The 12681-nt window shown below is 30.6% G+C and overlaps 1 protein-coding gene and 1 pseudogene across 1 annotated transcript; both read right to left on the minus strand.

Moving 5' to 3' along the window:
• Positions 1-3827: 3827 nt before the first annotated feature.
• On the minus strand, positions 3828-6495 carry LOC107936510 (fatty-acid-binding protein 1). Its single transcript, XM_016869253.2, has 4 exons — positions 6059-6495; positions 5348-5597; positions 4806-4897; positions 3828-4222 (listed from the first exon to the last, which is right to left on the minus strand). Exons 1-4 carry the CDS (start codon positions 6465-6467, stop codon positions 4080-4082), a joined length of 894 nt encoding a protein of 297 aa, XP_016724742.1. The 5' UTR covers positions 6468-6495; the 3' UTR covers positions 3828-4079.
• Positions 6496-9607: 3112 nt separating this feature from the next.
• On the minus strand, positions 9608-12283 carry LOC121204667 (N-terminal acetyltransferase B complex catalytic subunit NAA20-like; annotated as a pseudogene).
• Between the last annotated feature and the right edge of the window lie 398 nt (positions 12284-12681).

Genomic DNA, 12681 nt, shown 5'->3' on the forward strand with positions numbered 1-12681 from the left:
GTTCTTTGTCGTGTGTGTGAATTTCTTTTTTTAAATTTTTAAAAAATAATAACGTTTTTTTACTGAGAATTTATTTATTTTTCTGTTTGGCAGTGAGATTCTTACGTGTATAGGGCTGTCCTTGCACGTGTTCTTCTCGGTTTACGGGAAGTGTCAACCTCGGTTTCCAGTTCGGCTTGGCTTGGCTTCGGCTTTCTTTTTCTTTAATGCCCTTTTTGAGGGAAATTTTTATCCTAGTCCTCCTCACCTTTATAAATGTTAGATGTGGCCAACATACCAGACAAGTCCCTGTAGATTCACAGGGTATGCAAAGAAATATTTTAATGGCTCATTGTAAATCTTAGTGTCATTCTCACAAATTCAATAAATAAATAAAATTTTCAAATTTACTCATCCTATCTATTGATACAAAGGTAAAAAAAAAAAAAGTTAACGATTCACATAATAGTTTCGAGAGTTGTTATCAATGGTTTAAAATTTTTTAAAAAGTTGGAAGTTTCTATAAAAATCATGGGTTCAAAACGCGGGAGACACCCCTTTTTCAAAACGGAGAGCAAAACTTCAACCACAAGTGAAGCCTCAAAAGAAATTTTTTAAGCGACAGAATTAAGTTATAAATTTTGATAAAAGTTAAAACCAATTTCACCATTATACTATTTAATTGAAAATCTTATCATTCGAGAATTTAAAATATGATTTTACTTTTATTAATTTATAATTTTATATATTTTAAAAATAAAAAATATAATTTTCTAATTTTCAAGGTGCAGAGCCCCTATCTCCCCTCTCCCATTGCCCTTGACTTCAATGACATCTAAAAAAGAACAATACATTTACATAAATAGAGTCCATAATTTCGGATAGATTGGTTCAATTAGTTAACTATTTATTAATATTTTGACAAAGAACCAATGTTCGAGTCTCAAACCAGATTTTTTAGTAATTAATCCATAAGTAGTACTTTCAATTTTCTATGAAATCAGTCACATACCCTAGACGAAGATATCCTCCTCTTACTTAATTTTTTTTTTTAAAAATATGATAATATTTAGTATGTATGGGACATGATCTTTCACCTGGCATGATTTTCAGGGCAATAAATGTGAAACCATACTTGACAAGATGTATTCTTGCATTGCATGATGGATGCTGAATGAATATCATTCTCTGCAAAGTTGTAAAATATATGCATCAAAATGGGGCCATATCGGCCGTTGTCCAATTTTCTTCGTACGGAAGGCCAAAATGCTATGATTTTGTTGCCGACTTATATATTCTAAACCCTAAATATAAAAATAAATAAAGTTAAAGGTGGATTTGGATAGACGATTAAGTATGGTGCAGTACGTTTAACTTACTTTTTATGTAAGTAAACGTATTACCCATCCAAATTCACCTTAAATGAAATATTTGTATAAGTTTATATGACTATATATGCCTTTTCTTTGCCTGGTACAACTTTAATGGCATGAGTTAGTTCTTAAGTGAAAACAAGGTGAAATAAAGGTCGGTCAGTGACACTACCATGGGTTGAATTCGAAGAGCACTAGTCGAAGCAGCAAACAAAATAAGGTATGTGTGAGTAAAATTGTTTTAAATTGACTTAATTAATATTAATAAGTGTTAAATGTATTAGTGAGGTGTATTGTATTTTTAAGGAGAGAACGGAAATTTGAATAATAAAAACTACATCGTTAGGAATAATCATGAACTTCGAACATGAATTACAAAATATATTAAAGATACAAAAAAAATCGACTTAATCAATGGTTTTTAGTCAAATAAATTCGGTTGAGTCGATTATGATGATTAATTTTTATAATTGATCTGGCTCGCTTAATTAACTTTTAATATAAATACTTTTTTATTTTTAAAATATATTTATAATATAAGCATATGTAATATACAATTTTTTAAACCAAAAGCTGAACAAATAAGAGGCAAAGACAAGGTAAGCATCAGATTTGATCCCCTAAAATTAGAAAATTCTACTTTAAATCCTCAAAATATATAAAACTATAAGTTAATACAAGGTAAAATTATAGTTTGGCTCTCTAAAAATGATAATGTTTTGATTTAATCTTTCTGAAAAACTATAAAGATAAAAACTAATACAATGGTGAAATTGTGTTTTGCTCTTATATAAATATATAATTTAATCTCGACCCCTAAAAAATTTCTAGTTTCGTTCCTACAATCAAATTCGATGTAATCGACTTGATCAATCAAACCAACCTATGTTAAATTGGTTCAATTAAATTAATTAATATATAAGTTGACCGACTACTCTTCCTTATCCCATTTATTTCAAAAGTGACTATTGTCTTCTTCTTTTTTTGTCAAAATAAGGATATCCTCATCAGTAGCAATGACTGATTCCTTTACCGTGGGAGCTCTTCAAAGAGGTAAATGGCTAGCCACGAAACGTGTTCCATTCTTATGAGCAAAAATTAAATCTCTAACCACATGGTTGCGAGATTAAAGCCACTTTTGCCTTTGTTGCATACTTGGTTATTTTTGTTTCTTTTCACCTTGTGGGAAGATTTAGCGTCATATTCAAAACCTGCAAAGTTAATTAGTTAATGCCTTTATTAAAGGCTGTATTTTTCTTTTTGTTGGAAACCTAAAGAATGCAATGTTGTGGGGTTGAATGATAATCTTCAATTCATCAAAAGAGTAGATTGACATATATGTGAATAAAAGTTGGAGGATTTGTTTTTGCAAACAACATCATTCATTTACACAACTGTGCGTTTTGGTCTATTAGGGTGAGGATGAATGATATTCATATATTGGTAATTTGGGCTAATGGATTCAATCACTATATCGAAGAAAGAAGGAGGCCTAAAAGAGTTAGAAAGAGGTTGGGGGGTTTTAGCCCAAATTGGGAAATTTACACCAAGTGTCTTTATCCGTTCAACAATTTGAATCTAGTCCTATTCGAGTTGAGAGTGATATTCAGGTAAAGTCTTTCTAACAGTATAACTCCAAAATTCGATATTGGTCTAAATATATATAATTAATTTTCATTTTTAAAAAAGAGCAAAAAATATACTATTAAATTTAACCTTAATATTTACAAATTTTTTTTGTAAATTTATCATTTATTATTTTAGTTAAATTTAACTCTCAACTTTTTAAAAAGATTCAAATTTGATCATCTAACCTTTCAAAAAAAAGCCAAACTTATTTTTTTAACAGAAAACTAACGTAAAAGTTAAATATTAAAACATTTCAACTTGCATAACAATTCATAGGTACTCTGCACTAATTTTTATGAATTTTTATAACTTTTGGATTACCTTTAAAAGATAAATGTTTTAGCTAACATTTCTATTGAAAAAAAAACAATTTGACTCTTTTTTTAAAGATTAATAGCAAAAAGCATTGAAGTCAAATTAAAAAAAATGTAAAAGATTATAGCTATTCAAAAAAGAGAGGAACTTTTTATGTTTGACAATGTAACGATATAATCAAGTTAAAGCCTTGAAAACTTTGAATTCTCATATTTGAATTTGTTGTAATATATATGATGAGGGTAACAGAAACTGGAAATAATGGTGGAGGTATATAGAATACTATCATTAGCTCACATTGTATCCCATAAAACCTCTCTTTTGTTTCAAAAGAAACAAGAATAAAAACAAAAGCAATACTTAACTAATATGTTATGTCTAAACCAATTGAGTCTTAACTCGACTGGCACGGACATTATTGCCAATACAGGAGAACTTGAAATCGAGTGCACTGAAACGCATTATACTCCTATTTATGAATTAGGGAGAGACTATGAGTAATTCTAGACTTTGTATCAAAAAAAACAAATATGATAATAACCTATAATAAAATTGTTCAAAAGAAAATCATGTCTAAACTGTTTTGGGAGTGAGGGATATAAATAACTCTACCAAATGTTTCAAATCTCTCAAGAGTAACATTTAACATGGAGCAATGCTGCCCCCCCCCCCCACCACACAAAAAAAAAAAGGGTAAAACATAAGAACCAGCAAAAGGGTGAAAGGAGGAGGATTTTAGTTTTTTTTTTTTATGAACCCTCGATCATCAATGTCATAATGTATCTACTTTTGTTGTAACAAAGAAGCAACATTGAGATCAACATCATCCTTGGCTCGTCTATCAAATGGATCTTCACCAATGTACAAATCCAATATTGATCTACATAGGAGTTTGCTCTCTATACTTCCCATTTCTTTTCCATCAACTACACCATTTTTCAAATCGAAAAAAATAAAATTAGGGGTATAATAATAAAATGTAAAACAAATTATTGAGTCAAGAAAAACATAGTAGTTTCTAATCATGCTGTGAATGTTCGAGTGTTATATACAAGTATGTGTTCAAGCAAGGGTATATTAAGTTTTTTTCAAATTCTTTCATATTTAGGGTCATAAACCCATAAATGCATCGGACACCGGTACTTTAAGAAAAATGAGAAATCGAAGATTCATAACAGTTGTGTAAAAGAAAACAGAGGAAATGGGTTAAAAAGGCCTGGGTATGAGTGTTGAATACAAGTACAGGTCTGACATAAGCATGTTCAATTTTTTCCCCAAGTTTTTTCGTGGGCTATATCCCCACTTCCACACCATAAGTGTGTGAGGCGCAGTATTTCAACAAAAATGAAGAAATGGAGATTCATAGGCATTGTGTAAGGAAAATCAGAGGGAATAATGGACACTTGATGCAAATACCAGATGAATTAATCTCCACTGAATGCAAGAAAATTGGAAAAAGATTGCTTCTTATGTCTAATTTAAAGATAAAATATGCAAAGAACAACTTACTTATTGTCTTAAGTACATAGCCTGGCTCCTTTGAGAGCTCTACCAAAGATCCCCTTGGTAGTTTATTTTCATCTTTGAATTGAGAAGTGAACCTGCAATCGAACCATACAAGACATCGAACTAACATTATTGAAACAGAAACTAGGACAAGGAACAAGATTCGGAACAGAAGGAAAACAAAAATTTAGAAGAAATGCGATGATGTTAGTGCAATGCTGTGGTGTTCAACTTCAGAAATTTAACAAAGCTGTTAAATTAACATATGAATTTCAGGTTATGAACCAAAACTGAAATATCCCAATCACTAGGTAGATGTTGATAGTTGAATTTTCCCCTTCTTTGTGTAAATCCAAGATATCTCAAGCCACATTAGATTCGAGACTAATCTCTTTCAAGTTGGAAGTGAATAAGGTAAAGCCCTCTCAACCAACAAGTGCACTTCTCGAGGTTTGAACTTATTTTCTTACTCCTATGGAATGGCGGTGAGGTGGCTACCACCTCAACCAATTGGTAAAATGTTGATAGTTAAAAGCATAGTTTACCTTTGAAGTAGTTCTTTATTATCTGATCCACTAAACTTTTGGAGTCTGCTTCCAACTGATTCTTCGTAAGCGCTTCGTATGGATTTGATACTCAATTTGCTGTAGACGATTTGAAGTCTAACAGTCATGGATATATCAGCTTCCATAAGATCATTATTAAAATCTTTACTGTTTTTAAGTTCAAAAGCAGATAAATTCCCATATTTCTCACTCAAAAACTTCTTTACATCATCCCCATTAGCATAAACACCTGCAAAAGAACACCAAATTACCCACATGTAGAAACTGCATTTTCCACGCTTAAAAAGTGTTCTGCTTTGGTAGCTCAATCTATATTCTACATTTAGTTTTTTTTTTTTTCGTATAAGACCCTCTACCCGTATTGAATTCCGATAAAATCCAAAGTAGAGCCAGACAGGACCTCTAAAACGGGAGACAAAGCTCTCCTAGAACTGTTTTCTCCATGCACAAGACTTGGACCCAAAGCATTCAAGCCATACCCAGATTGAATTTGTAGCTCATCATTCAATTACCAAAAAAAATACCATTTAAATTCTATAAATTATTGCATGCAAGCTTGGGATTTCAGGATAATCCTAAACTAAAGTGTCTAAGTGGATCCAAATATGCATTACCAGAAACGAAGAATCAAATAAAGAAAAAAAAAAGCAGATATTTTCAAAGAAGGTGAAAGAGAAATTTATATGTTACCAAATGCATAGACATCGATGTTCTTCAATCCCAGGATGCTCTTTTTCCTCAACCCAACACCAAGGAGTGTAAGGGAACTTCCCAGAACCGCCGGGAAAGAAACCCCACTCTTTGGTTCAACGACGGGAGCCGATCCATCAGCGAGAGAGACCGAGGCCCAAAGGAGAGAAGAACTATTCGGCAAGAGCAGATTCGCTGCGTGTTGGAAGAACGGGTGGTTCGGATTCTGCGAGACGACAGCAACGCCGGCGGCAGCTGCAGCTCCTATCGATGCGGCGGTGGCGGCAGCAAATGTGGCAGAGAACCGTGGGCGAGGGGTGGTCCGGTGATTGTTCTGAGAGGAACTGCCACTGCCAGGCAGGTTAGTTGGCTGAGAAAACAAGAAAGGAAACCTCAGTGACATCATCATATTAAATTTAAGCACTTTTTTTCCATTTATTTTTTTAATAAATGACTATTTGTAGGATAGAAGGTATCACGTGATGTGCACGTGGACCTGGTATTGAGACTATAGGCTTTTGGACCGTTCAGTTTGATCCAACGGTCTCAGTGAAACTTGAATTTTCAATTTTTATATTACCATTTTAAAAATTAAAATATATTATTTTAATCGTGTTTTTTTTTTTACTTTCAGTTATAGAAAAAATAACTATTTATTCTTTAATTCTTTTTGGCTCAACATTACATGAATTGAAGATATTTTAACAAATTTCTCCTAAAATCGTATTTATATTTTAGTATTTTTAAATAAAAATATTCGAATCTAAAAATTATTTTTCGTTGTTGGGTATAACAATAATAATTTCAATTGTGTAAAAATCCATTGTCAGAAATTGGACCACCAAAACCATTCCTTTGGATAAATATAGGATATCTATTTTACCTTAGTGTTATCCTTAAGGATAACATTATATAAAAAACCCATAATTTTTTATGTATTAAAAGAAAATTGGTTATCTAACAGTTCGGTTTATTTAAATGCACTGAAGCACATTATATTCTTATTTTAAGAGTTGATATGTGATTATACATAATTCTAAACATGATATAAAAAAATAGATATAATAATAACATATAATAAGATTAATATTTTTAAAAAATGGTTACAATGTAGTCTATGATCATAGATTAAAACGATAAAATTGACTATTTATATTATAAAGTAAAAAAAATAGTACTCTTATCATGTATAGAGATGGCAATGGAGTAAGGGTGTGAATATTGCTAAAATAATTCGCACGTTTTGCTTTGCCACCCACTCTGCTCAACTATGGTTATATAATCTTTAAAATTATTATCACTTTCATGGATATTGGATGTATTCATCTTCACCCCACCTTGCTCTCCTTCAATGTAATTTTTTTCTACTCATCTTTAATATTTTCAATCTTTTTAAATTCAAATAAATATTTAATATAATTCTTCAAAAATGTTTAAACATAAAATATATGTTTTTTCTATATTACTTTATTACATTTTTAGCTTTTCAATACTTTATATATACAAAGATAAAATGATAATTTTATATAATGAAGCGGGTTGAGATGGAGCAAATAATTATCATAGCCATTCGATACCCACCATCTAAAAGAGAAATTCACCCCATCCTGCATCTACTTTTCAAACAAAAAAATTTATTCCATTTAAAGCTAATTGATTCAAAATCTATGAAGCAGTTCGAGTTTAACCATTTCTAATCATGAAAGGAGGGCTTAGGAAACAAGACCTTCCTTCTATATATAGTTCATAGATTGAAAATAATTCGGGGTAAACTGTAGACGTGTGCCCTTTTTTTTAGATAAAGCAATTAAACTTAAACTTTTTCTCATATTGATTCCCACATTAGCCCTGAAGTTTAACAATTTTTTTTATTTAGTCCTTAGACTTGGATTCCATTAAAATGCGATTACATGGCACACTAAGGTTGTACCAAATCATCACTTGGAAATTTTATAAATAAATTAAGATAGTATTTGAAAAGCCACTTAGTAGTTAGATTTGAGTGTAATGGTATGATTTGGTAACTATTGTAATCGGTGAATCTCACCGAATTAGGTGTAATTGAAATACCTCAATTATACTTTTCAATTCTTAGAGGAATGTGAGAATTGAAGTAATTACGCAGATAATTATATCCAAATCTAATTTTAAAAAATTATTTTTATATATGTTATAAAAATTATACTATAAGCAAGAACACGCGTGAGTGTTTAGGATGATTATAACCAAAAAAATTATTATATTATAAATCCTAAAAACTTAAAATTTTAAAATATTTTTTTACATTTTATAAAGTTATAATAAAAAATTATTTAAATATTTAAAAATTTCTAAAATTATGATAAAATATTTATTATATTATAAAAAGTTAAAAAGGCGAAGTTAGCATCCATGCTACGTATTATAAAAATAATATACTTAAGGATTATAATTTTTTCCCATAACTTATTTATAAAAAAACAAAAAAATATATATTATTTATAAGAAGTGTTACGAAATTTTTGGACAATTTACAAAACTTTTTTTTATAAAGGTTATATATTATAAATTTTATATGAATTTTGACTTTTAAATATTATAAAAGAAATTTAACCTAGTATAAATATTTCTCTAAAATAAGTTTATATAAATTTTTATAATTAAAGTTACAAATTATTTAGAATGTGAGTTCAGATAGTGGGGTATGATACCATTTAAGAAAATGGTGACAAACACAAGAACAATAGACAGCTCATGAACTTTTTAATTTGAGACATTCAAGACTTCGAAACGTAGTTGAAAAAACATTTGTTCTAAAAAATATATTTACCATATTAACATCACATTAATATAGCATATAAAAAATGTTAGATCCTACTAGCATGTTACATATTCCATAACTTCAATCATAAGTGAAATTAAGATGATACATACTTCGTAGAATACATGGAAAAAAGATATATTGATAATATTAATAATGCATATTCAAATTCAAATGAAGAACTCGATTAAGGACAAAAAGATGATGGTAACGAACATATGCTAAATATTGAAGAGGGGATAACCCAACAAATAAACACTAGAACAATTAAAAAAAATTGCATATGATTTTTATTTTTCTTGCTATTTTTATTACTAATCATGATATCAACTACTTTTTTAGACTAACATGATAAATATGATGATTGAATTTTAATTTTACTACTTGTTGAGAAATTATTTTTATCATACTAATAAAATTTTAAAATAATTATTCTAAAATATATATATAAATTATTTAACCATGTAATTACAGTTTGTACTATCAAATGTGATATAGAGAATTATAATATAATTACTCTGTTAGCCAAACAAGTCTGGGATTCCAAACAGACCCTAAATAAAATACAAAATGTACAAAAAAAATTATAAAAAATTTTCAAATGATAATGTAGTGCAATCTCTCAATACCGCACTATTATACTTTAATGGAATCTAAGTTTTCAGATCAAATTGAGAAAAACTACCACGGTACCAATCTAATGTGGGCAAAAAAAAAAGTTCAAGGACCAAGATGAGAAATTTACCAAGTTTAAGGACTAAATGTTACTTTACTCTTCTCTTTTCTAATATATCATGACAAGAAAGATGCATGCTTTTAATAGTTACAATGAATACAAGGTAACGTGACAGATAATGCTATCTACCACATATAGAAACAACCCACTTACTTTTCCCTTCCAAGTTAAAAACATGAGCATAGTAAACAGTTAGAGAAAGTGGATCTAAATCGAATCATACTCCAATTCATCAGGTCTAACCGGCCGTTTTAGGGGGATCATTGATTTCTTTTCGACATCTCTCGATAATGCTTTCCTCATATCTTGAAAAAAAAAAACACAAAATCGAATAAGACACAGTATGTGTGTGGGAACGAGAAAGGATAATACAACATTCCACTTACCTAACCCATCTTCCTCCCCGGAATAATAACGTAGTACCCTTCTGTATATAACGTATCCGAGCTGTAAAAAAGGAAAAACGAAACATGCAGAATTACATTTTACAAGGGAAAGCTGTGTTTTGAGAAAAGAAGAAAAAGAATCCGGATAACTGCGAAGGGAAAGCAAGAACGGTGTAATGCGACACTATTACCTTTTCATACATCTTTATAGCTGGTGTATTAGAAGCCCTCACAAAAAGATCCACAAAATATGCCTTGTCACTGCCAAAGAGACTTCTTTATTGATGACTGAAGAAAGAACAAGAGTAAAGACACCAGGAGACGTTTTTACTTGGAGCGCAACTTAAATATGATGATTGATGCTTTGGTTGCATTAGAGGTAAAAGATTATTCAATTTAAAAAGCACTAGAATGTACTAATCAATGTCACAGTCATCAAAACCGAATGAAAAGAAAATAGGTAAAAATACCATAAAGGCCCTTGTACTAGGTGTCAAATTGAATTTTGCCCTCTCTACTAAAAAAATGGGCAAATTAGTCTCTACACATTAGATCAAAGAGTAAACTAATCATTTCTATTAAAATTTTGGCGTGGTTGACAGTATAACCAAACAATGACACATGGCGTGCCACGTGTACCTCATGCTGATGTACAGGGACCAGTTTTTAACAATGAAAATGGATAAAATTTTAATAGAAAGGCCAATTTACTCTTTGACCAAACGTATAAGGACTAATTTGCCCATGTTTTAGTAGAGGGGCAAAATGTAATCCAGCTCCTAGTACAAGAGCCTCTATAGTACTTTTACCAAAGAAAGTACTTATCAAGAGAAAATTATCAAGCATCACTTAATCGAAGTCAGCTCAACGCTAGAAATGCACGGCGTGTAAACACTTTGCTCTAATAAACCCCAAATATACATGAAATACATAGTTTCAAAGGAAGATTTTCTAGTTCTACACAAAAGTACCAAATGAAGCTTATGATTATGCTTGTGTCAGTACTTGCTCTTCACAATTTCAACAAAAAACTTAAAGCTTGTTTGGAAAGTTGTATTATTTTCATCAAAGACAACGAGCAAAGCATGGTGCAAACTTATATCTCACAGGTCCTTAAAATGCTATTAAAAAACATAATACTTTGGTGATTTCGAATCTTGTAATGCCCTCTAAATTCATGATAAAGCAAAGAATAAATTGCACACCAATCTTACATCTTATCACTGATTTCTTCAAGAAGGTTCATCAGTTTCTTAGCAAGCTGCTGCCTGCGATATTCGGGTGCAATGGTGACTGCTGTTACGTGGCCGTGCCAAGACTCACCTTGCCCTCAACTTTTCCCATAACTGCAACAATTTCAAAGGTACTAAATTTAGATACAGTACCAAAACAGCATAGCTAATAAGAAGCATATCCCACTTCAAATTTAAATCTTCAACATGGCAAACTTCTAAAAATCTGTAATGAACATGATAATTAGAAACCGATTATGAGAGTTCTAGTTTCAGATTAACAATCTAATTCGAAAAAAGATAGGTGAAAATGCTTTTAAGTCCATGTACTCTTCGTAAATTTAGAATTTAGACCCTCTACAAATTTCAAAATTTTTAGTCTGATTATCAACTTCGTTAAAATCCTTTTGTTAAATTCGCTAGTGTGATCATTTTGAAATAAAAAATATTCATTTGGTAGCCATCCAACAAAAATAACTGATATTATAAAGAACATCAATTTCACAGAAGAATTGTAACCGTGTTGACAATAAGACTTGCATTTTTAAATTAAAAAAAAAACTAAATTCCTTGAAATTGAAATAAAAGTATGAGGATTAAATTGCAAATGTAGGAAGAGTAGAGGGACTTAGAGCATATTTTAACCAAAAAGATAAAAGGAAAGAGGTGGACGGAGAGCTTACTGTAACCCATCACTCGATTGCCAGGGCCTTCAGCTACTTGAAAATAATCGGGCCATCGAGCTAAATACGTCATGTAGAATGACATATTAAACTACAATAATCAACCAATTACCATTACTAGAAACAAATTAAAAAAACTCGTCCTAGCATTTGCTTTTGAGATTCATAAAATTAAGAAAAAAAACGAGTTTCAAGAGCTTACGGTTTCGGTTAAATGGTCGAGATTGACGGAAGCAAAACGAAGAAGGTCGTTGCAGCAAAACCGGCGTATCGTCGTCATCTCTCTGTCACGGATCGCCGGTCAGAAAATTGAAGCTTAATGAAACGCAGGGCTGCTAGAGTGGCGGTACAAAATTGAATCCTTGAAATCTCTATTACACTGCAAAGTCAAGAAGGTTTTTTTGGATCTAATCACGGGCCTTAGTGGACTAGATTGGGACATTTAGGCCCATGATATATGGTTTAGACTTGAAAAATCCAAATTATTTGACAATTGGAGCCTAGTCGGGTCCGGTTTTAATATGGTCAAATTCTTATTTTAGAATTTATTTTTTTATCCTTATACTTTAAATTCACATAATATGATCCTCCTAATTTTATAAAATACGGTTAATTATTCAGATTAAATTGTTAATACAAAATTATTTTAGAATGTTCGAATTACATATAAATATTTTATTAAAATCTATAAATTTACTTAAATTCCGAAACAATTTATTATCTGTAAATTATTCAAGAATTACTATCTAAACTCGAATCAAAATGAAATGCCATTATAAAAATATA

Source organism: Gossypium hirsutum, chromosome A08 (assembly GCF_007990345.1).
Source record: "Gossypium hirsutum isolate 1008001.06 chromosome A08, Gossypium_hirsutum_v2.1, whole genome shotgun sequence".
In the NCBI taxonomy this organism is placed as follows: Eukaryota; Viridiplantae; Streptophyta; class Magnoliopsida; order Malvales; family Malvaceae; genus Gossypium; species Gossypium hirsutum.

What these genes read in the sequence shown, in the direction of transcription:
- LOC107936510 (XM_016869253.2), bottom strand. Translation starts at nt 6,467, where the DNA reads ATGATGATGTCACTGAGGTTTCCTTTCTTGTTTTCTCAGCCAACTAAC. An exon ending in CATCGATGTCTATGCATTTG is followed by an intron (nt 5,598 to 6,058) that starts GTAACATATAAA and finishes GTTCTTTTGCAG; the next exon opens with GTGTTTATGCTAATGGGGAT. An exon ending in AATAAAGAACTACTTCAAAG is followed by an intron (nt 4,898 to 5,347) that starts GTAAACTATGCT and finishes GTTCGATTGCAG; the next exon opens with GTTCACTTCTCAATTCAAAG.